Source organism: Crocuta crocuta, unplaced genomic scaffold (assembly GCF_008692635.1).
Source record: "Crocuta crocuta isolate KB4526 unplaced genomic scaffold, BGI_CrCroc_1.0 scaffold138, whole genome shotgun sequence".
Lineage (NCBI taxonomy): Eukaryota > Metazoa > Chordata > Mammalia > Carnivora > Hyaenidae > Crocuta > Crocuta crocuta.
The window spans coordinates 5,701,668-5,723,768 of record NW_027532585.1 but is presented as its reverse complement, the minus strand read 5'-3'; the positions used below and the strand labels follow the sequence as shown (position 1 = coordinate 5,723,768).

General features: G+C 38.1%; 1 protein-coding gene across 1 annotated transcript in view; it reads left to right on the top strand.

The window, feature by feature from the left end:
* Positions 1–21,747, top strand: part of ATRNL1 (attractin like 1) — a 767,076-nt gene extending 745,329 nt beyond the window's left edge. Inside the window, exon 29 of the mRNA XM_077779526.1 lies at positions 17,342–21,747. Coding sequence (XP_077635652.1) covers positions 17,342–17,466 — 125 coding nt within the window. The 3' untranslated portion in view covers positions 17,467–21,747. The remainder of the gene's footprint in view (positions 1–17,341) is intronic.
* The last annotated feature ends 354 nt before the right edge of the window (positions 21,748–22,101 follow it).

The following is a 22,101-nucleotide window of genomic DNA, read 5'->3' as shown; positions in this document are numbered from 1 at the left end:
TATATATATATATATATGTTTGTGTTTGGGTATGTGGAAATCATCTGTATTGGTAGGATCAGGTTCTATGAATGATTTTAAAATATGTCCTGTAAGCTCTATTCTTACATACTTGTAAACAGTTCACTTCAATAGGACTGTAAGAAACAAAGGCCTCACCAACCTCTCTGAATCACTGTTCTTCCTTAACATAACTATCCTGAGAGAACCCCATTTGGTAGAATACTTACTGGAATAACATGAGAGAATCAAAATCATATTTTCCTTTGCATTTGTATTATAACTGCATTTGTGCTTGATTTTCACTCAGATCAACAAGGAGAAATTTCAAGTTTTGTGTTCACTAAATAAACTATAGGGACTAGTTCATACGCACATTTAAAAAAATGTTTTTAATGTTTATTTAATTTTGAGAGAGACACACACAGAGCATGAGCAGGGGAGGGGCAGAGAGAGAGGGAGACACCAACGCACGGCTCCAACTCACAAACTGAGACATCATGACCTGAGCCGAAGTCCGACGCTCAACCTACGGAGCCGCCCAGGCGCCGCCATACTCACATTTTAAAAAGGAAAATTTTGTTATTGTTAAGTTTGATTACAAAAATATCATACTGAGATTTAGGAATTTTGTGTATAATAATAAAAGTATCTTTTTATATAAAAGCTTGCAACACTTACAAAATTCAGAAGGCAGTGCCAGATTAGATTTAATGTTCACTAATTCTAGGGCTAATCATTTACATTGAAAAGGGAGATCTAAAATGTAAAACTTTGACACATTCTGTCTTATTTTTATGTTACACTAAGGTCATAAGAATCGATAAAACAATGAAATTAAAGCTGAAATACAACAAAAATCTTTCTGGCTCATCATCTAAGAAACGGAAAAGTACTAAGTTTGAAGGAGCCCATGCCTGAGTAGGTCAGACCGTCAGTTATTTTACACTGCTTACGCTAGCCGTCATGGTTGGGTTTTACTTTAAGAGGAAATGAACTCATGGAGAAGCATCATCGGCTTCCTGTGATGAACACATGTAATATTTTCACCCACTTTTTAAGTATATCTTGGCTGCCTTCACATCTTTCAAAATGTCAGCAGTGATTAGACTACATTATGGGATAATTAATATGAACTTTTATCTCAAAGCTAATTTTGAGTAGAACAAAACTCATGTCAATATGTTAAAGATGGAAAGTTGAATAGACTTCTTTTGTATATAAAAATATATTTTTTCTCTTTTCAAATGTCAGTCTAACATAAATGTTTGAGAAAGGTTAAATAGCCTGTGAAGGAGTATCTTGTGAAGTTTGTGTATTTTCTAAAGTCCTTTCATAGAATATGTGTAGAGCCTTCCGTATTAAAATATTGGTCATTTTCAGAAGTTAAGGAAATACCTCCTCATGTACCTGGATTTAGGGGATGTGACTGTGGTCCATTAACTATGTCCATTTCACACTTTAATACCAGTGCTCTGTATTTTAAAATTATCTTCAGATGTAGGGCTCCTGAGTGGCTCAGTCAGTTGAGTGTCTGACTCTTGATTTCAGATCAGGTCATGATCCCAGGATTGTGGGATCGAGCCCAGCATCAGGCTCTGCACTGTCCATGGAGCCCAACTAAGGTTCTCTCTCTCTGGGTGCCTGAGTGGCTCAGTCAGTTAAGCATCCAATTTTACTCAGGTCATGATCTCACGGCTTGTGAGTTCAAGCCCCGCATCAGGCTCTATGCTGTCAGCACAGAACTCACTTCAGATCCTCTGTCTCCTTCCCCTTTCTCTCTCTTCCTCTCTCCAACTTGTTCTCTCTCTCTCTCTCAAAATAAATACATAAAATTAAAAAATATATATATATTCTCTCTCTGACCCCTCCCCTACTGCTGTGCATGCTGTCTCTCTCTAAAAATAAATAAATATCTTCAGGTGGCATGCTGTGCCAGTTCCTTCTTCTAAACCAGGCTTTTCCCAAATTAGTTAAAACGACTAAATAATCCATTTCATCCTAGAGTGGTTCTAGAGATATATTAGACTTTTGCTCTTAAGTTGCTTCTGTACGTTTAATTGTACATCTAAATATAAATAAAGGCCACGTTCAGAATTGTAGTGTATCGACTCCACATGTTGGATCATAAAGTTCAAGACATGATCTAGACATTCCATGGAGACACCATAGCTGGATAGTGATCTGAATAGCTCAGCCAAACAACCAGGCAAATTTGGCCACCTACAATTTAATTCTTGCTTTTATTTGAATTAAACTTAAATTTTGGATATAATCGGTTTAGCTCTTGATTCAGCTGGGTCAGTTCTGGCCATACAAGTAGTTCTGTACAAACACAGCCATACTGTGTCTCAGGAAGCTCACCCAACATTTCTTTTTACAGATAACACTGTTTATAATCCCCTTCAAAGAATACTCTCTATATATGCAGGTAGGAATACTGCTCGTGAACTTCAGACATCTAGTCCCTGAGCCTTAGGATCTACTAATTTGTACACTGACTTGCCATGCTTTTCAGGTTATTCTAGCTTTCTAGAAATAGCAGGTAGCCCTTTGCATTATGGCTTATTGACTCAAGGTCAGTACTTTTAACTCTACCATCTCTTCTCTCAATTACTACTTGACCAAAGAAGTAAAAACAGTTGGTAGGCTGTTTGCAACTCTGGAAAGTGAAATGGGAATGAAATATAATTCTTAAAATTTGCAGTTATTCACAGGACACTTGAGTTTGTTCTGATTATTACAATCCCAGTTTGCCAAAATGCATTTAAAAAGGTAGTCTTGATTTCAGCTCAGGTCACAATCTCACTGTCGTGAATTGGAGCCCTGCATCTGGCTCTGTCCTGAGTCGGCTTGAGATTCTCTCTTTCCCTTTCTCTCTGGGCTCCTCCCCCACTCACGTGTGCTCTCTTCCTCCCTCTCTCAAAATGAATAAACATTTTTAAAAGATAGTCTTCTACAAAAAGTAATAATAAAAATTGTAAAAGCTTGAGAGACTTAATGTACTTAATCAGTTACAAATAAGTCATTTATAGTTGGCCTTTCGAAATCTCCTTTACATTGTTTAAGGGGAAGTCATAAGTACCATTGTAAATAAAAATTATAACCTGCATTCTCCAACTTTAATAAGTGGGGATTTAGAGTAAGGAATATAAAACCAAATCTGATGAAATCTGTATATGTGTAGATGCACACACACACACACAAATATACTTCCATGTGTGTGAACATTTTTAAATTTTTATTTTTGAAGTATAGTTGGCATACAATGTTGTATTAGTTTCATGTGTACCACATAGTGATTTGATGATTCTATGTGTTACTCGGTGCTCACCACAATAGGAGTGGTTAACATTTGTCACCATACATTATTACAGTATTATTTATTATATTCTCTATGCTGTATTTTTCATCCTTGTATCTTCCAATTATTTTATAAAAATACAGTTATAAAATAACTTGGAAGATTGTACCTCTTAACCCCCTTCATCTGTTTTACCTCTCCCCACCATCTTCTTCCCCTCTGGCAACCACCAGTTTGTTCTCTGTCTTTATAAGTCTGTTTCTGGTATTTTTTGTTTGTTTTGGTTTTTAGATTCCACATGAAGTGAAATCATATGGTACTTTGCTTTCTCTGTCTAACTTATTTCATTTAATGTATTACTTAGTGTATTATTAATGTATTGTCTAGGTCCATCCATGTTATCCCAAGTGGCAAGATTTCATTCTTTATCTATGGCTCTGTAATTTTCCATTATATTCCAGTATTCTAGTAGATATATTCAAATCATCTTTATCCATTTATTTATTAATGAATACTTAGGTTGTTTCCATATCTTGAGTATTGTAAATAGCACTGCAATAGACAGAGGGGTACATATATTTTTCTGGTTAGTGTTTTATTCTCCTTTAGATAAATAATCCCGGAATCGGGATTGCTGAAGCATATGATATTTCTATTTTTAATTTTTTGAGGAACCTCCATACTATATTTCATACTAGCTACACCAATTTACATTCCTACCAAGAGTGCACAAAAATTCCCTTTTCTCCACATCCTCCCCAACATTTGTTGCTTCTTGTCCTTTTGATATTAGCACTCTGATTGGTGTGAGGTGATATCTCATTGTGGTTTTTGGTTTGCATTTCCCTGATGATGAGTGATATTGAGTGTCTTTTCATGTGTCTGTTGGCCATCTTCTTTGGAAAAATGCCTATTCATGTCCTTTGCCCATTTTTAATCAGATTATGTTTTGGTTGGGGTTTTTTTGTTTGTTTTGTTTGTTTGTTTGGTGTTGAATTGTGTAAGTTCTTTATATATTTTGGATATTACCCCATATCAGACATATCATTTGCAAATGTCTTCTCCCATTCCAGTAGGTTACCCATTTGTTTTGTTGATGGTTTCCTTTGCTGTGCAAAATCTTTTCATTTTGGTGTAGTCCCAATATTTTATTTTTGCTTTTGTTCCCCCTGCCTGAGGGGACATAGCCATAAATGTATGACTAAGGCCAATGACTAAGAGATTACTGCCCATGTCTTCTTTTAGTAGTTTTATGGTTTCAAGTCTCAACATTAGATCTTTAATCCATTTTGAGTTTATTTTTGTGTATGATATAAGAAAGTAGTCCACTTTCATTTTTTGCATGTAGCTCTCCAATTTTCCCAGTACCATTTATTAAAGAGACTGTCTTTTCCCATTGTATATTCTCACCTCCTTTGTCATAGATTAATTGGCCATATATGCATGGCTTTATTTCTGGGCTATCTATCCTGTTCCATTCATCTCTGTGTCTTGAAATATATATATAGTTTTTTAAACCTCCTACTACCATACTTCTGCTATACTTTTATACTTTCTTAGATTCAATCCTTCTAAAATGTAAGGTTCTTTTCTTTATTAAAAATCTTTTTTCTCTCTAATTATGGGAACTCATCAACCATTGGGCTGAAAGTCAGTGGCAGCTGGATGGTGAACTGGCCCCTTGCCCAGACCTCAGAGTAAGACTAATTTGAAAATCCTTTACAGAGTGCAGCCCAGAATCTGCTTCTCAGAAGATCCTGCTCTAATCAACCATTGATCATAAGAGATTTCCTTTATTGACCTGAAAGCAAGTTTTTTCATCTTCCTGCCAGCTAAGGCACTTACTGAAAGTAGGCAGATAGAATCCAAAGTGAATATGCCTAATAAAGAAGGCAAAGTCTTCCATCTCTCCCCACAAATGACATTCCGACTGTTCTCCAGTGTGCCTTCTGTAATGACATGTATGAATAAGAATTTCTGTCTCCATCCATCTCTTAACCCATTTCATTGCCACCCTGTGAAGAACCTATGGTTAGCAAGATACCCCTTCTGCAAATACACTTGGCAAGTCGTTTAGGAACCTGTAGTCAGGGATTGTGGAACAATGTACGGGAATTCTCTCTATGTCTGCAGATACCTTGGAATGAATGCAGGGCCATGTTTATTCCCCGGATACAACATCAGAAAGTTCCAGATCATTCTGAAGTCAGCTCCCTCTATGATTTACCTGCCTGTAGAGTTTGAAAGGTTCCCACTAGTGCTGACTCTTTGTGACACTTCTCAATTTACTGTAGCTCAGAGGACACTTTGATTGTTTCCAAAGGCAAAGTGGGACAAAATGACACTTTTTTCACTCAGAAGGGTCAGCATTTATGGGACATGCTGAGTCAGATTCTCAAAATTGCTTCAGAGAATGAAGGTTTCTTTTATACTTTCTTCTGATAGATTAAAGGAGGTCATTTAAACAAACTACTTCCTCAAAGTCCCTGTTTTGAATTACTGGAGAGAATGTACTATCTGGGGTCTTGGATCACTTAGCAAACATCAGAGGAGTCCTTTGGAGTCTGTTCTGGGAGGTACACTGTCCAACTATATTGCCTTTTCCTTCAGCAAAGGAGATTTATCAAGGATCAATTTGGCTGTGACACATCTGTTTTTGTTAAAATGCCTTTGGCCATTAAGTTATCTGTAATGACTTTTGGTAAGGTCTTAGCAATTGATAATAATATTAATGGAAAAATCATGATTCTATATAGCGTTTTTCTCTTGCATTTTATCTAAATGGCTAGAAGTGAAGATTTGCGTAATTTTATTTATTTTCCCTCCCATTTTTTCTATAATCGGAGAGTTTTGTGTAGAAGGCATTAAATTGATGCTGTGAACTTAGAGGAGTAGAAACATCACCTTGGACAATACTAAACTTCATATGTTTTTAGTTGATAGCTTGTCTTTTAATACTCAGTGTGGTATGTATATATATGCTATGTGATATTTTAAGATTTGAGTCTATCTACCGTACTCCCATGTGTTTTTATGTAAATGCTATGGAAAGCAGTGATTCACTGTTTAACCTTGATTGATAATTATAATCTAGTTTCTTATAAATAGGTATCTGAGCTCAAAAAAATGATTAGTGTTTTTGTGTTGACTTTAACTTTGCACAGATCTCCAGAAAGAGAGAGAGAGAGAGATCAGAACATGAAAGGTGAACTGATTTTTCCTTTTGGGAAGTGGTTCATTCAGGAACTGAAAGAAGTTCATGATAGGACTTCAGACTTGATTTAAAAATACTCACTCTCTCCAAAGACATTCAGGGAGAATGGAATTGCTAATGCTTTGCTGCCAAGCAAGTGTGGCAGCTGTTTCAATTTTTCATCAATATTGTACACACAGCCACAGATAGGAAAGCCTGTTTATAGGCAGTGCTGACCAAGATACTGAGCCAGATACTCACTAGTGTGGCTCTCGCTGTTTGGGCATAAGCACATCAGGCCTTAAGGGGAGCAAAGTGGCACCATGCAGGAAACTCTCCCCTGGGCAACCTTCTTGGACGAGAGATTATTTATTGTTACATCAGTGCTGTGGTGGTTCCTCCCTGCCCTGCATGACACTCATGCTCCACTCACTGTCTTCTCTGAGACAAAGTGTAAGGATTGGAGAAACATAAGGAGGCCAGCCTATATTTCTGAATGTCTTTAAGGTATAAATAACACTGAGGCTTCTAGTCAGAATTCAATTCCTTAGCAGCACACAGCATCATGATACATCATTTACTTCTCATGCAAATAATATTTATTGACTACCCCTTTGAGACTGTGCATTGGGATATAAAGAAGAGTAAAAAGATAGTGTTTATATCTAAGGTGCTTCCAGTCTTGGAGGTAGGCAAAGTTAAAATACAAAATTGTATTATAACATAAAGGGTTGGGAAACTAAATTTAAAAACAAACCTATTCGGTTGTCCAGAGATTGCTAGACATAAGGTTAATCCCATCTGGTCTTTGACACTGCCCATTCTCCTGACTTCTCTGATATGATGAAACTTAGAGCTAGTTCCTTGATAAGTGTTATTGACATCTTACAAGCCACACCCAACATTCAGTACAACCATACCTGCTAGTACTGGTGTGGGTCTCACTCTGGTAGAAGCACATCCACTCCTTCACAAGTCCTTAACCAACCAGAACAAATGCACGTTTCTGACAAGGAAGCCCTTGGACCCAGTCAGTCCCCTGACTTCACGGTGATGCTTGTGGCAGCCTACTCTGTTGCCATTTGAGAGCATGTACAAGAGAGAACACTTGCAGTGGTATCTAGGTCCTTGCTGGTGCCCCGCTGAGGAACAGCAGCTGCAGTCCTAAATTTGTAGAGGCTGAGTGGCCTTAGAAGCCACCTACTCCAACGTCCTTCCAAGAGCAATATCTTCAGGGACATTCTGAATTTCAGATCAAGAAAGGCATGGAAGCCACAAACTCAACTGGCTTATGGTTGTCATGGAATATTTTGGCTATTTGTTGCAAACAGAAACAGGACCCACAGGTTATAACTAGTCTCTGACTAGTTTTCTTACAGAGTCTGTGGACAGTCTCTGTTCTGCCTTTCTCTTACCTCTCCGGACATACTGTCTTCTCATGGGCTCTGCTCCTCCAATGCCAGTCCTCTCCTCCCAGTCTTCCCTCCTTCTTATCCAGTTCTTTCTACCAAGGGCAGCCTCATCCATCCCGGGGACAGAGAGCTGCACCTCGCTCCCTTAGTGAAGAGTCATTTCCGGGGAGCAGTGCTTACAAATGGCATTGGGGCACCCACCTGCCACCTAGATGTCAATGCTTAAGGCAACCAGAGAAACCCCTGACTGAAGATGGCAGAATCTCCATCAGCCTGGGCCCCTGAGTAACGACATAGAGCAGATGCTGCATTCACTTGCTCCTTCCCCCCACACATGTCCTGACACCTCAGGACACCCAACTTAGACTTTACATAGAGAAATAAACTATCATGGTAAGCCACTGATATTTGAGGCTTTATTGTAACGGCTAGCATTACTTCAGGGCTAGACTCTGTTCCTGAGCTTCACACCTGCATATCCAGCTAGATATCTCCACTGTGGTGTCCCACAGGTCATCCAATCTCAGTATCTCTAGAACTGAATAAATTATCCACCACCTTCCTTGGCTGTTCTGTTCCTCCTTCATATACCAGTGAGTAGAATTGGTATGCATTTGGCCACTCAAGTATGCCCTGGCCACTCTCTCTCTCAAGCCAGAAAGTTGGGAGTCATTCTAGATTCCCCCCTATTTTCATTTCCCATATCAGCCTCTCCTAAAATATATGCCTGTTCCTCCTTTTTCCCTCTCTCTATTGCCATTTTCCTATCTGGTTTCAATAATCATAGCCTTGTCCCCAACTCCCATCCGTCTGTGCTACCAGGAGGGGTGTCTCTTTGAAGTAAAGATCTGGTTATGCCTCTCCCACCTTCAAATCATTTCAAGGCTTTTTCTGTCTTGCAAATTAAACATCTATTTCCAAGTTTGGCACCTAGGGCTGTCTCACGGACCCCCTTCTGCTTTCTTCTCTCCCTTTTCCCTCACTATTCTCCCTTTTGAAACTGTGCTCCACCCATAGGAAATGTCCTGAAGTTTTAAATGCCCTTGCTCTCCATGCTGGTGAAACTCTAGTCCCCTCCAGCCAGAATACACCACACTGCCCATACCAGCACTCTTCTTGTGAGTAGTCATGCATCAAACCTCATCTCAGAAATCACCTCCCCTGAGAATCTTTGAGCATATCCCCACAGAAAGTCTCCTCTTTACATTTTTCCCCACATGCTTTGCGCCTACTTCATAGAATTTGTCTCTGTGTGGTTATTAGCAAGTCTAGAAGCTCTTGCATTGTTGCCCTTGCTTGATGCTATTTGACAGTGACTCTTTGGCAACAACCACCCTCAACCACACTAGCTGTAATATACCCTCAACACATGTTTATTGATTTAACCTGTGTTGTCATCCACTCCTATCTACATAAATGGCCGAAACAATGCACATCGTGTGCAAGGGCAATGCCTGGCATATAGTAAGCATTCAGTCAATATTAACAGAATAGATTGTTTATTAATTATTATTATTATTATTGTTTTTATTACCATCATCATTAATTAATGCATTTGACCTTAATTCATTTCATACCCCTATCAATTTCCCCCCTTTGGCTCAAAATCATTACTCATTTATACTAAAGTAGCAATTTCATTCTAAAATTTTTTAATGTTTTATTTATTTATGAGATGGAGAGAGAGAGAGAGAGAGCATGAGCAGGAGAGGGTCAGAGAAAGAGGGAGACACAGAATCCAAAACAGGCTCCAGGCTCCTAGTTAGCTGTCAGCACAGATCCCGACACGGGGCTCAAACCCACAAACCATGAGATCATGACCTGAGCCAAAGTCAGATGCTTAACCAACTGAGCCATCCAGGCACCCCGCAATTTCCTTCTAATGGTATAAATTGAGTAGAATTCAAGTCAAAGAATCTGGAGGCTTGGTCTCAGGTCCCACTACTACCACCAGCTGTGTGAGCCTGAACTAGTCACTTCATCACTCTGTGCCTCATTTGGGCCATTAGTGAAGCATGGATGAAAAGAACTTCCTGGGCACTTGAGTGGCTCAGTTGGTTAAGTATCCAGCTCTTGATTTTGTCTCAAGTCATGATCTCACGTGAGATCAAGCCCTGCATCGGGCTCTGTGCTCATAGTGCAGAGCCTACTTGGGATTCTCTCTCGCGCTTCTTCTCCTCCCCTCCCCGGCACATGTGGTCTCTCTCTCTCTCTCAAAATAAATAAAAATTTTTAAAAAAATAGCTTCCAGACACACTTCAGCAGAATAATCTTGAGAAACAACCTAGATAATCAATGTAAAGCATTTATTAACTCTAAAAGTAGAGAAAAGTTAATTATTAGTAGTATGTCCAATAATACAAGCAATATTAATGTAAACAATGCTTTCACTATTGAATGTTGTCATTTTTCTATTTTGCCATTATCACTTTCAATTATTTTCATATTCTCTGATAAGTGGGCCACATATAAGTCATCTCTACCTCTATGAGCAACTTCTCAATTTTATTTTCCAAGGCACCAAAATAATTTTTGTTGAGGACTAAACATAGTACCACCTCACTGACAGTATCCTTCTAAACTGATGTTATCTGTTAGTTTTTGAGTCCACCTTTCCATCAAATTTTGCTCCTTATTTGGCATTCCACACAATAGGCATACTAGTTGTTTGAATGANTTTTAATAAAATTTATTTATTTATTTATTTATTTATTTATTTATTTATTTTGAGAGAGAGCAAACATGAGTGATGGAGGGACAGAGAAAGAGAGAGAGGGAGAATCACAGCAGACTCTGCACTGTAAGCCACAAACCATGAGCTCATGACCTGAGCCCAAATGAAGTGAAATGCCCAACCGACTGACTGAGCCACTCAGGCACCCCAACAAAATGTTGAGTTCCCAGTGTTTTTTCAACTGCTTCCTACATCACTTCCAACTGCTTACTTGATGATAATAATGATTGACACTTTTGAGATCTTATGTGCTCAGCACTTTCCTAAGCCCTTCACATTTAATTTTTGCAATAACTCAGTCAAAAGAATACATGAGTTTGATCCACTATAATGGAAGCTCCATGGAATGTAGAATCTTTTATGTGTTTTCTGTCTTACGTATTGCTAAATTCTTAGGGACTCAGAACATTGCCTGACATAGATAGTAGGCATTCAAGAAATTATTGAATGAGGTGCTTTGCTCTTCAAACGCTTTCCTGATACTTTGGAATTGTCTGGACATTTGTAATTTGATTGTGATTTCTTACTAGTAATAGTAGTAACTGATTGTTTTACTATTGAAATTATTAACTAGCTTAGTACAATATGTAAAGTATTTGTATAATACTTTATAATATATTTTCACATATAATCTCATTTAATTTAAAGCAAACAGTGACATTTTACTACTAGAAATGCTAAAATACAATGTCTCTCCCTAGTGGAAAATAAAACATTGCCATTATTATAAAACTGCCATAGTTTGATTTTTCCAGCGGTCAGTAAGCACTTTAATTAATTTAAAGATGATTAGGCTTAAAATTAAGAATTATCATATATCAGATTTTTTTAATTGAAGGAAGAAATTACTAGAAAATATTTCCCCAGTTGCTTAGGATGAGGGAATTCTCAATTGGAAATGACTTAATATGACTTAACAATGTCGAAGGGTAGCTGCAAGGCTGATTCTTGTAATGTTTGTGCCTCTAAAAAAAATCACAAAATACTTTAAAGGAATTGATAAAATGTTTACTAGGTAATTAAAATTAGAACTGATAAGACCTAATAGAAGCATTACTTGTTAAGAAACGTGAAGATTTAGGGGCACCTGGGTGACTCAGTCGGTTAAGAAACGTGAAGATTTGCATTACACAATGACTTGAGACAGTAACGGCCATGGTTTACTCAGCACATTCTTACCAATCAAAGAACAGTCCATAAACAATTTAGGGAATGCTTGGCAATGTTACAGAAGGAGGCATCTGTGGTGCTAGCGGTAGGATTATATTTCATAAAACTTGTACCATGTGTCTTTAAATGAAATTTTAAAATATTATGATGTGCTAAAGGCCAGACAAAATTGTATAACCAGAATACTGTTAACAATTGGTCTTTAAGCATTGACATCTCCAGTTGCCATTGGTTTTTAGTAGGTGAAGGGAAACATTTCTTTAAACTCTCAGACAAATGTGACCAGCCATTTGTCATTCCAGTGTTTTCAGTACTTGAAGTATTTCAATTTTGGTTCAACAATGTAACCTTTGGAGTTTTGCCTAATAATGACTTCAGTTGCACTGGCCTTCCAACAGATCAGTTAAAGTGGAAATGCATATTTTCTAATTACGTGTCCAGCCCTAGTTGCATCTTGGCAAGGGCGGCCACACGGAATGTTAAATTAAGTCTGCACAGTAGCTGGAGTCTATGTAACATCAAAGTTTCCCAAAGTCACTTTCTTAATCATGTGAAGGATAGCCAAGACCGATCAGTAGTATGTAGCTGTATACAATCAGAGGGAAAACATTTAAACATCCCAGCATGGTATTTCCATTTAAATCTGATTACAGTGAAATAAAACTGTAGCCATTAAAGGTTTAGAAGAACTACAAATACAAGCCGTAAAAGAAGACAGATAGTAAATGAGGTAGTAAAACATTTCAGCAGGGCAAACAGTTTACAGCACTCATTCAAGTCATCCCGAAGCAGACTGTGCAATTCACTGCAGACCTTGCACCGTTCCCTGAGCTCCACTTAAACCTGCAATTAACCTTTCACGCCTAATGAAGCTGTTTTCCTGGAAAATTAAAATATATAGTGGTGCCTGCCTTTACACAGACTTGGGAGGAGAGCATTTCAAAATGAATGACTTTTCCGAGGCTTTGTTCAAATGTAAAATGGAAGCGCTATGTTTGTGTATAACGTTAAGAATGTTCTTTCCAAGGCAATTTCACTTGATGTGCAGTATTTTATTACTGTACTTATTAATTGTTCTGCATAATTGTAAAAAAAAACACACACACATCAGTAATTTTATGATTAGATTGTTACTGCTGGAGTCTACTCATACCATTTCCCTTCCATTAGGAAAAACTGGAGTTTTACTAAAGACAACTTAATTCCTGATGTTTCTCTTTGGTGGCTTTCATCGCAAATTTGGTGGTTTAAAAAGATGTAGTTACCATTTGAATACTTAGTTATTAGTCGTTTGTATTGCTTTCTCTCTTTGTAGGGCATGTCTGCACATGTTTATGGAGAAACGTAGTTCTTAATTATAGGAAAAAAATGTTGTTGTTGATTTACTCTGTGAGTCTGGGGAAAGGTCCGATTCGGGTATATCTTCTACTTATTTATCAAATGTCTACTCTTGACATCCAAACCAATCACTACTAACGCCCTGAGTCATTCAGAGCAACCACAGGTGTGGGTCCACAATAGCAAGGGCTAGTTTGAAACACCCCGAGGCCATGGCAAATGGACTAGGAAACAGAAGATGGTACTTTCTTTCTTAGGAGGTTTATAATCCATATTTAAATAATCTAAATGTCATAGTGTCTGGTGTTTAAGAACTACAAGTGCAAAAAGGTAAAGTTTATAATAAATATTTAAACTCCAGCATTTTTATTGAATCTATGGGCATATTTTGATGTAACTTCTGCTAGCCCGCGGTGTCTGTACATCATCTTGACATGGTAAATGAAATTCCTTTAGACCACCAGTCTAAAATAATGAATTGTTCCCCCAGTTAATTGTATTGCTTTGATAACAAGGAACTGTGCTAGGTCTAGAGAACACAATAAGTGGATTTCATCAGATGATTTGTGTGACGTTTTGAAAAATGATCTTCTGGAGTGACCTGATTTTAATGGAACGCAGACCGCAGACAGCCTGTGCCACTGCGTCGTATCTCACCGCAGGAAGCGCCTCCTCGGGCACCGGGAGTGTGAGGGCATCACCAGAAAACCTCTCCCTGGGTTAAATAAAATTCCCAGGGAAATCTAAACGGGAGAGAGTGTCTGCCTCGAAGGAGAACATGGGTAACTTATTATTAAGTTGTTGTTTCATTGATGCTTGTTAACAACAACAACAATCCAGGAAAGATCTCAAGCTACCTTTATCTCTTTGTCGCCACTGTGAAAACAAACCAAACCAACCAAATAACAAGCGAGGCTATTTATTCAGAACTCCCTATAGCAGGGGACTCATCCACCATTGCTCACTTGCGTTTTGGCAGACACTTAAAAATAGGCAAATGGGAACATTTTATAATGGAAAAATAGATGGCTTCAAGGACGCCCTCATTGGAAGCTATTGGCCCTAGAAAGCTGGAGGCAGGTTAACTGGAAACTGGTGTCCTATGTGATTGGTTAGGGGTGCATATTTGCCTTTTTCTGATTGGTCCTTATTTGGAAGCAGGGACCACAATTAGGGAAGTTGTCAGTTATTAATCAAGTTGGTAGGTGGGGGCATTGTTATAGGGGTAATTGTTTGATTTCCTAGATTGTTACTAGAGACAGTGGTCTGACTTGCCACAAACCTGGCATGGCAGGCTGGCTCCCTCACCTGGTTATTCTAGATATGGGGCTGGTTTCCTGAGCAAGTTGCTGCAGTTTGTGGGCCAGAGTTCTATTTTTATATTACTGTCTGGCCTTGGTCTATTTATATGTTCAGTCTCTCACCAGCATATACAGGTTACATAAGGGTGGAGGGGAGTCATATTGGGTTTTTTTTTTTGTTTTGTTTTCTTTTTGTTTTTTAAAGAACTACTGACAACTTTTTGTTTTTAAATCATGTAGGATGCTCTATAGGGGTGCCTGGATGGCTCAGTCGGTTAAGCATCAGACTTCTCAGGTCATGATCTCACAGGCCGTGGGTTTGAGCTCCGCATCAGGCTCCGTGCTGACAGCTAGGAGCCTGGAGTCTGCTTCAGATTCTGCGTCTTCCTTTCCCTCTGATCCTCCTCCCAACTCTCTCTCTTTCTCTCCCGCTCTCTCTCAAAAATAAATAAACATTAAAAAATTCCCTACAATAAAGTATATTGAGGGGCAATGATAGAACTTTCTGTGTCTTCTTTTAAAGCATCTTCCACACACTAGACACTTCAGGAAGACTGGCACCTTGTTTCTCTTGTTCACTCTTGCATCCAGGGCCCCTTGTAGGTTGAAAGAGGATGTAGCAATTTCTGGGCGGTGGTGGCGGTTGTTGTTTTAGAGCTCCCATATATTAAAATACGAACAAATGCAAAATCAGTAATAGAAACTTATTCCCAGTAATTTAACACTTAAGGTACACGTATACACCTGCAGTTATTATGATTATTTTGCTGTTCATAATGCAATTACAATATTATAAAGAAGAATAAGTCATAGTGTGCCACAAGCTATAGAGTCTGGTAAAGAACTCAAGTTTGCATCTAAATGAAAACAGCATTTGGCCCATGAGGAAGACAAGGGCTGGGCATGTGGCCCTCGGAGTGCCCTCTGTGCGTACATGTGGTGGACGCTCAAAGGTTTCCTGCACATCGCCATTTATGCAGAATCTGTACATGTAGTTGAGTGTTTCATTCTCAGAGGAAAGAACAAAAATGTGTCAAATTAAAAATAAGCATGATATGCAATTTTATTTGTAAATTAAGGACTGAGACATGACTTATGATTTATTATTTCCAACCGAATGTGTTCCCACGCTTACAAATCATTAGCAAACCCAGAATATTTGTGAGAGACACTTCTTTAATTAGGCTTTGGACTGCAAATACCCCGAAATACAAAGGTATAGTGACAGTTTCGGATTAGCCTAGAATTTCTTCTTTTGGCAACTCAAGCTGTTTACTTCTCTCCTGGCATTGGTATCTTCTGTAAGGAAACAACATTTGCAGGCACGTGTAAATGGGAAAGTATTGTTTCTCAGAGCTCTTTTGGACTGGGTCATGCAGTAGTTTAATGAGCAACAGGATTTCATATTTAGATGCTGTGATCATTGAAATTAGTGTAAGTGGTCTCTGGCTACATTAAAGGAGACATATATTCTTTGTCATATTTGGCTGTCCCTGGATAAGATGCTGCCAGGAATTAAATAACAGAGGGTTGTGAATTATGACAGAAGTGTGCCAAGAGATCTGTAGAAACTTAAGGTCTGCCTGAACTGAACTTTCAGTTAGCACAACTGTGCTCTGTGATTATTTAAAAAAAAAAAAAAAAAGTGCTTCAGCTTCCTCTCCTGAAGAAATAACAAGGTAATTATTTCCTACAGCAGAATAAGTGGTTAGTGGTTAAAACGTCTTTGTTGGCCACTTCAGAAGTTCATATGTGTTCTTAATAGGTCAAGAAAACAATTTTTATTTAAACTTTGAACCTTTGCACTTGCGTTATCTTTAAGCAATTTGAGTAATTATTTATTGTCCTAGAAGAGCAGGTTACTTAACAGCAAACCTGAAAAGGTAAATATCCAAGATTGTCAGCCTAGCCCGTGTAACTTTTTAATCCCTTCCCTCCCTGGCACCATTAATTTCTCCTTCTCCACAAATGCCTTCTTTTCTGTTTTCAAATGTACATAAAACTCCCTTTCCCTTTAAAAGATATATGCAGGGGCGCCTAGGTGGCTCAGTGAGTTGAGCATCCAACATTTGATTTTTGGCTCAGGTCATGATCTCACAGTTCATGAGATCGAGCCCCACACTGGGCTTCGTGCTAACCACATGGAGCCTGGTTGGGATTCTCTCTCCCTCTCTGTCTCTGCTCCTCCCCACTTGCTTGCATTCTCTCTCTCTCTCTCTCAAAATAAATGAATAAGCATTTAAAAAATATATATGTACTCAGAGAATCCTATGCATTCACACAGATTTCATCTGACCTGTTGCTTCCCCTGTGTACCAGCTCCCTTACCTCTTTCCATTGCCAAATGGCTTGAGCATGGGACTTCCATGCACTGTCATGCTGCACTTAATTATCCAAAGTCAAAGTCAGTTAACTTTGTTAGATCCTTGTTCTTGGTCATGTGTGACGTTCATGTGTCTAAGTTGAGGAACATTTTTTAAAAAAGTTTTTTTAATGTTTTATTTATTTCTGAGAGAGAGCGAGAGAGAGACAGCATGAGCAGGGGAGGCTCAGAGAGAGGGAGACACAGAATCGGAAGCAGGAGCCAGGCTCCGAGCTAGCTGTCAGCACAGAGCCCGACACAGGGCTCGAACCCACGAACTGTGAGATCGTGACCTGAGCTGAAGTCGGATGCTCAACCGACTGAGCCACCCAGATGCCCCAGCTGAGGAACATTTTAAGTGAAGGGCATGCTACATGATAACTTCCAATAAACAGCTAAATGTTTATTGACTGAATATAAACAATTGACTAAATATAAAACAATAAAAATAGAGTGCTAACACACCACAGTCACTATCCCAGAAAGGCCTAACCAAATATTTGAATGATTTTCTCCTTTTCTTCCAGGCCTTGCGATTGCCAGTGCCCTGATAGATATTTCACAGCAGAAGCCTGCAGATAGTAAAGACAAGACTTCAGGAGTCCGAAATCGAAAACACCACCTCTCAACACGTCAAGGAACTTGTGTCTGAGAAACAGAAACTGCTCCTGGATATTCTGATATGTTTGATTTTGTACGTGACTTCCATTAAGGCTGGTCTGTGGCCTCAGTTTTTATGGAGGCAAACCTCTCTATGGCTCCAGAGCTCAAGTACGGTTCCCTCCAAATGGGCAATGACTCAAGTGGCCAGAGAACGTTTGTGACTTTTATGAAAGTAACAGTACTGATGGTCATGGGCGATAAAGTCACTTTTTACAACTCTCTTAGGCTTATCATAGATAACATTTAAATACTCCAGAAAAAGATGTATATTGTTTCTTAATGCAGATGAAAAATATGTAATTCCTATAAACCAAACTGTTTATATCCCAAGACTTTAAAGAAAGACATTTTATAATGCCTGACTGATGAGAATTGTACAGTTTTTGCCTCATAAGCAAACTCAAATCACTTGTATATGAACAGGAAATGAGCAAATCGCAATGGCTTTAAATGTTTTATCTCACTGTAAATGTAAAGACAAGATTTTGATTTAGCAGGATATAGGTAGTATATTTAAATATTCCACATGACCATATCGTGTCCAAACTCAGTTTGAGAATGGGACAGCTTCCCAACTAACTGGAAGGCAGAACAAAATGAGACCATTTGGATGGATGGTAAATGCAACTTCACAGGAGGTTTTATTAGAATTCCGAGTGAAAAGGACATTCCTGTCATCCACGCCAACTGCCTCACTCATTATCAGAGCTGATAGTGCATGGAAAAGCCTGTCCAACAATCAATTTTTCCCCTCCTGCCAAAAAAACCCTCCAAAACCAAACCTGAAGAGAGCTGAAATGGTTATTTTACAGTGTGCAAGTTTCAGCTCTGGTATGGTCATTTTTTTTTATTGCTTAGGAATCATTGGATCAGACCTCAATGATCCACCTGCAATTTTTGTAAGAATAGATCAGCTTTGGTTGGCCTTCCTCTCCTAGCTGCTAGATTTTATCTACCTTTTACAAATATTGTGAAAGTATGGTAGAGGTGACCCCTCCTGAGTTTTCCCACAATCCAGGGTCCTTCTGGCCAACCATTCACTTAGACAACAAGTAGAGAAAAACATTTGTTGGCAGGCATCTACAGTATTCTTATTTCTAACATGAACTCATTGGTGTCAAGAGATAGTTTAAAAAATAAGTTCATCATTGTCCACAGTTAGCGTATTCTGAATGATCCAAACATCTGAGTTATGGCAGAAAGGAAAAATGGTGTATGATAGCTTTCACATTGCAATGTTGGATTATTTGTGTCCTAATTTTGACAATGGTTCACCAGACTCAGTAGCATTAACAGATGTTGTTTGGAATTAACAGTTTCTTAACTGTAGTCAGGACGACTACAGGATATGTGTAAAAAGCAGTGACAGAGATACCCAAGGCTGCTTTATACAGTATAGTTTTGTCCAGTGTGAAAGTCATTTTGACATAATTGATGTTTGGTTCTCTATATGTACTTTTCACGTTCTTTGGATTTCTGGAGGTAATGACACTTTACTGTTTACAGCTAATGCACAGTTACTTGCATGCTATGGTTGTGCAGTAGCGGAATATGACCCTATTGTGATATTCAGTGTTTATTTCATAATACCATTTATACATAGTCAGCTTAATTTGATGAGGATCGAATGTAATATATAACAGGAATGATCATACAATAGATAGTTGCATCGTATATAAGATTGCTAGGATGCATCTAACCATGACTCTCACTGTTTGGATAATTAGGCATTTATGAATTATAGTATATATTCCTTATGTTGGCATGATAATTTTGCTATTTTCTATGCATTAAAAATAAGACTAATTCTTAGAGTAATTTTATCTATAGCCTGTGGGTTTTTTGGGAGAGGGGGCGGCAGTGAAGCTGGTTGTTTTTGCCTCCCTGTGATATTTTATCTCTCAAAAAAAAAAAAAAAAAGCAAGCAAGGTTTGTAAATGTCTCCTAGAAAAACGATCAAGTAATTTTATTAGCTTCTTTTTGGACCCTTTAAATGTTGCTTTGTCTCCTGGACAAATAAATTGATGAAACTGGTGACTACAAAAATATAATCATTTAAAAATAAAATGATTGCCCGATTTAATTCTCTAACTTTTGTCATGAGAGAAAGTTTATGTAACAAAAATACAGAAACGTACAGTGTTGTATGTAAAATCTCTTTCAGCTCTCCTTTTAGAGAGGCCAAGCAAACAGTGTTACAAAGAAAGAATTGCCAAGCTGTATCCACCTCCAATCCCACTGGGTTCCTAAAACTTGTAAATTTGAATTGTACAGAATTACAGGACATAATGCAATGTGAAGTTAAAGTCATACTATATATTTATGGGTCAAATATTGCTACCTTTGTGACTATGCAATATTTTCTCAACTTATCAAAGCTTTTTACTGGCAGAAAAATTCTTCACCGTCAGGTGAAGTGGACTGAAAAGACCTTAGGGATTGTCACTTTGAATTTGTGTCACAGTCCTTTTGTCCCCACATCCCAAACACTTTAAATTTAGATGCTCCCCCCTTTTTTTTTAACTTTTTAGAATCAATTCACAAGTATATCCAGATATTCTTCCAGAAGTGTACAATTAAATAACTGATTCTCTTCAAAATTTTATCTTAATGGAATTTCATACCTTTCCATTTAGAATAAGTTTGGAGAGTCCTTTAGATTTTGGAATTTCTTATTCTTCCAAGTAGGAAAAGTTTGTGTTAAACAGAAGAGCATTTTGAAAATTTACCGGGGGAAAATATGTGGACAACTAGAGAATTCTTGTTTAAAGATAATGCACATGCTTATAAACCAATATAATAAATTTTAAGAGGATTGGGATTTTCATAATTGCTTTTAAGTGGAAATTTGTTTTAGTAAAATACACAAAGAAGGAAAGAGTATGCCACATACTCTTGGGTTGCGTTCAGTAGGAAAACTCCAAATAGGACATCTTTCAGTGTGGAATCAATACTTGCTGTACTCCCAAGATCTCACTTTTTTGGGGGGATTCTGTCATATAGAAGTGATTATATGGCTGCTGTCCTGCTGCAGAGTCATTTAGAGTATAGACTGGCAGACGGTACCGCGAACAGATGCTGGCATCAGCTTTGAGCTGTGTGGTACTGGGCAATTTAAGCCTCAGACATCCCATCTGTGAGGGCATGTGGTGGGGCCCACCTTGCAGACCTGTTGTGAGCCCAGAAGGTAAAAAGCACCAAGCTCCCACAGCAGGTCTTCCGCACCGAGTAGCTGCAATGGACCATCATGGGGCCCCTAGGCCACTCTTTTACAACCAACTGTTTTATGAATCATCTATTAATTTTTCATCCATCTTTTTACCATAGCTGAACATAAAGTAGGTTTTTGCAGGTGAAAGTCGCATAAAAATCTTGAGCGAGTTCCTATATTTCAAGGATCTAGAGATTTCCAAAAGAACTACTTTGATATTTGAGTCATTAGAGGCTTTGACTCTTCCAAAATACTTACAGCTTAATAGAGTATTTTTTAAATGACTGTCTGATGACATTTAGATAGAAACATTCATTGTCAGTTTCACATTCAAATTAGGCAAGAAGAAACCAATCCTTGCATTTGGTTGGCGTACACGGTACATCTTTTTAATTCATTAAATATAAAACTATGATTTGAAGAGTGTTTTATATAAAAGGTCTGAAAAAATGAAAACGGATCAGATGAACTAATTCTCCCACACACACTTCAGAACAAATCAGCTTCCAAAGCCCATTCGTCATTTTACTAGCATGACATTGGAACTCACTTGATCCTAACTACCTGGGTTCGTACAGATTCCTACTTTTGTCTCAAGAGGCTAAGATTCAGAAGGACTGGATTAGACCCTGGAGATTCATATACTTAATAAGCACCTCAGTGAGTCTTACCATTAGGCAAATTAGGAAAACATTGCACTGGGCCGAAGAGTTGCCTTTATCTACAGTTAAAAGAATTTCTTTAAATAACGAAGTTATCACTCTAATTCAAAATGCTTTCAATAATTTTCCAGGGAATACAAGCCATCTGGTTGGTGTTACAGCAGTGTTTTCAGTATAGTGTACATTTAACAGTGTAGTTTTATCAAATTTTTAAAATTAAGACTTATAACCATATCAGTATATATGTATACACATGTGCATGCCAATGTTAAAACAGATTGTGTAAAAGTTCAACCCTGCTTTCAAAAGTCAACGTTTTATGCTACTATTAATGCTACTATTTATGCTATTATTAATAAAGAGTTTAATTACTGAAATAAAGACACTGGATCTTCCAATCCCCACTGCTAACTACAGTTTTGTTATTTTTATATTTTACCCTTCCAAAATCAGGAAAAAACTCTCAACACCTGAAAAAGCCCCTGTTTCATCTAAGACTTGGTTATCAGATTTGTGTTGTTGAATTCCACATTCTCTCTTTGCCCTCTTCTCCTGATTTTCATTGGCCTTTTCTACATTGTCTTTGAATGGCATGCTGAACACTCGGAATGTTCCTGAGCATGGAAGCAAAACTCTCAAGAGGCTGAGAGCGAGTGGCCAGAATTGCTGCTATGACTGTAGGCCTCTGCCCCAGCCTTGTGCTCTGTGTTTACAATAACTGTTTACTTACAATAACCATCTCGGTTCCAAA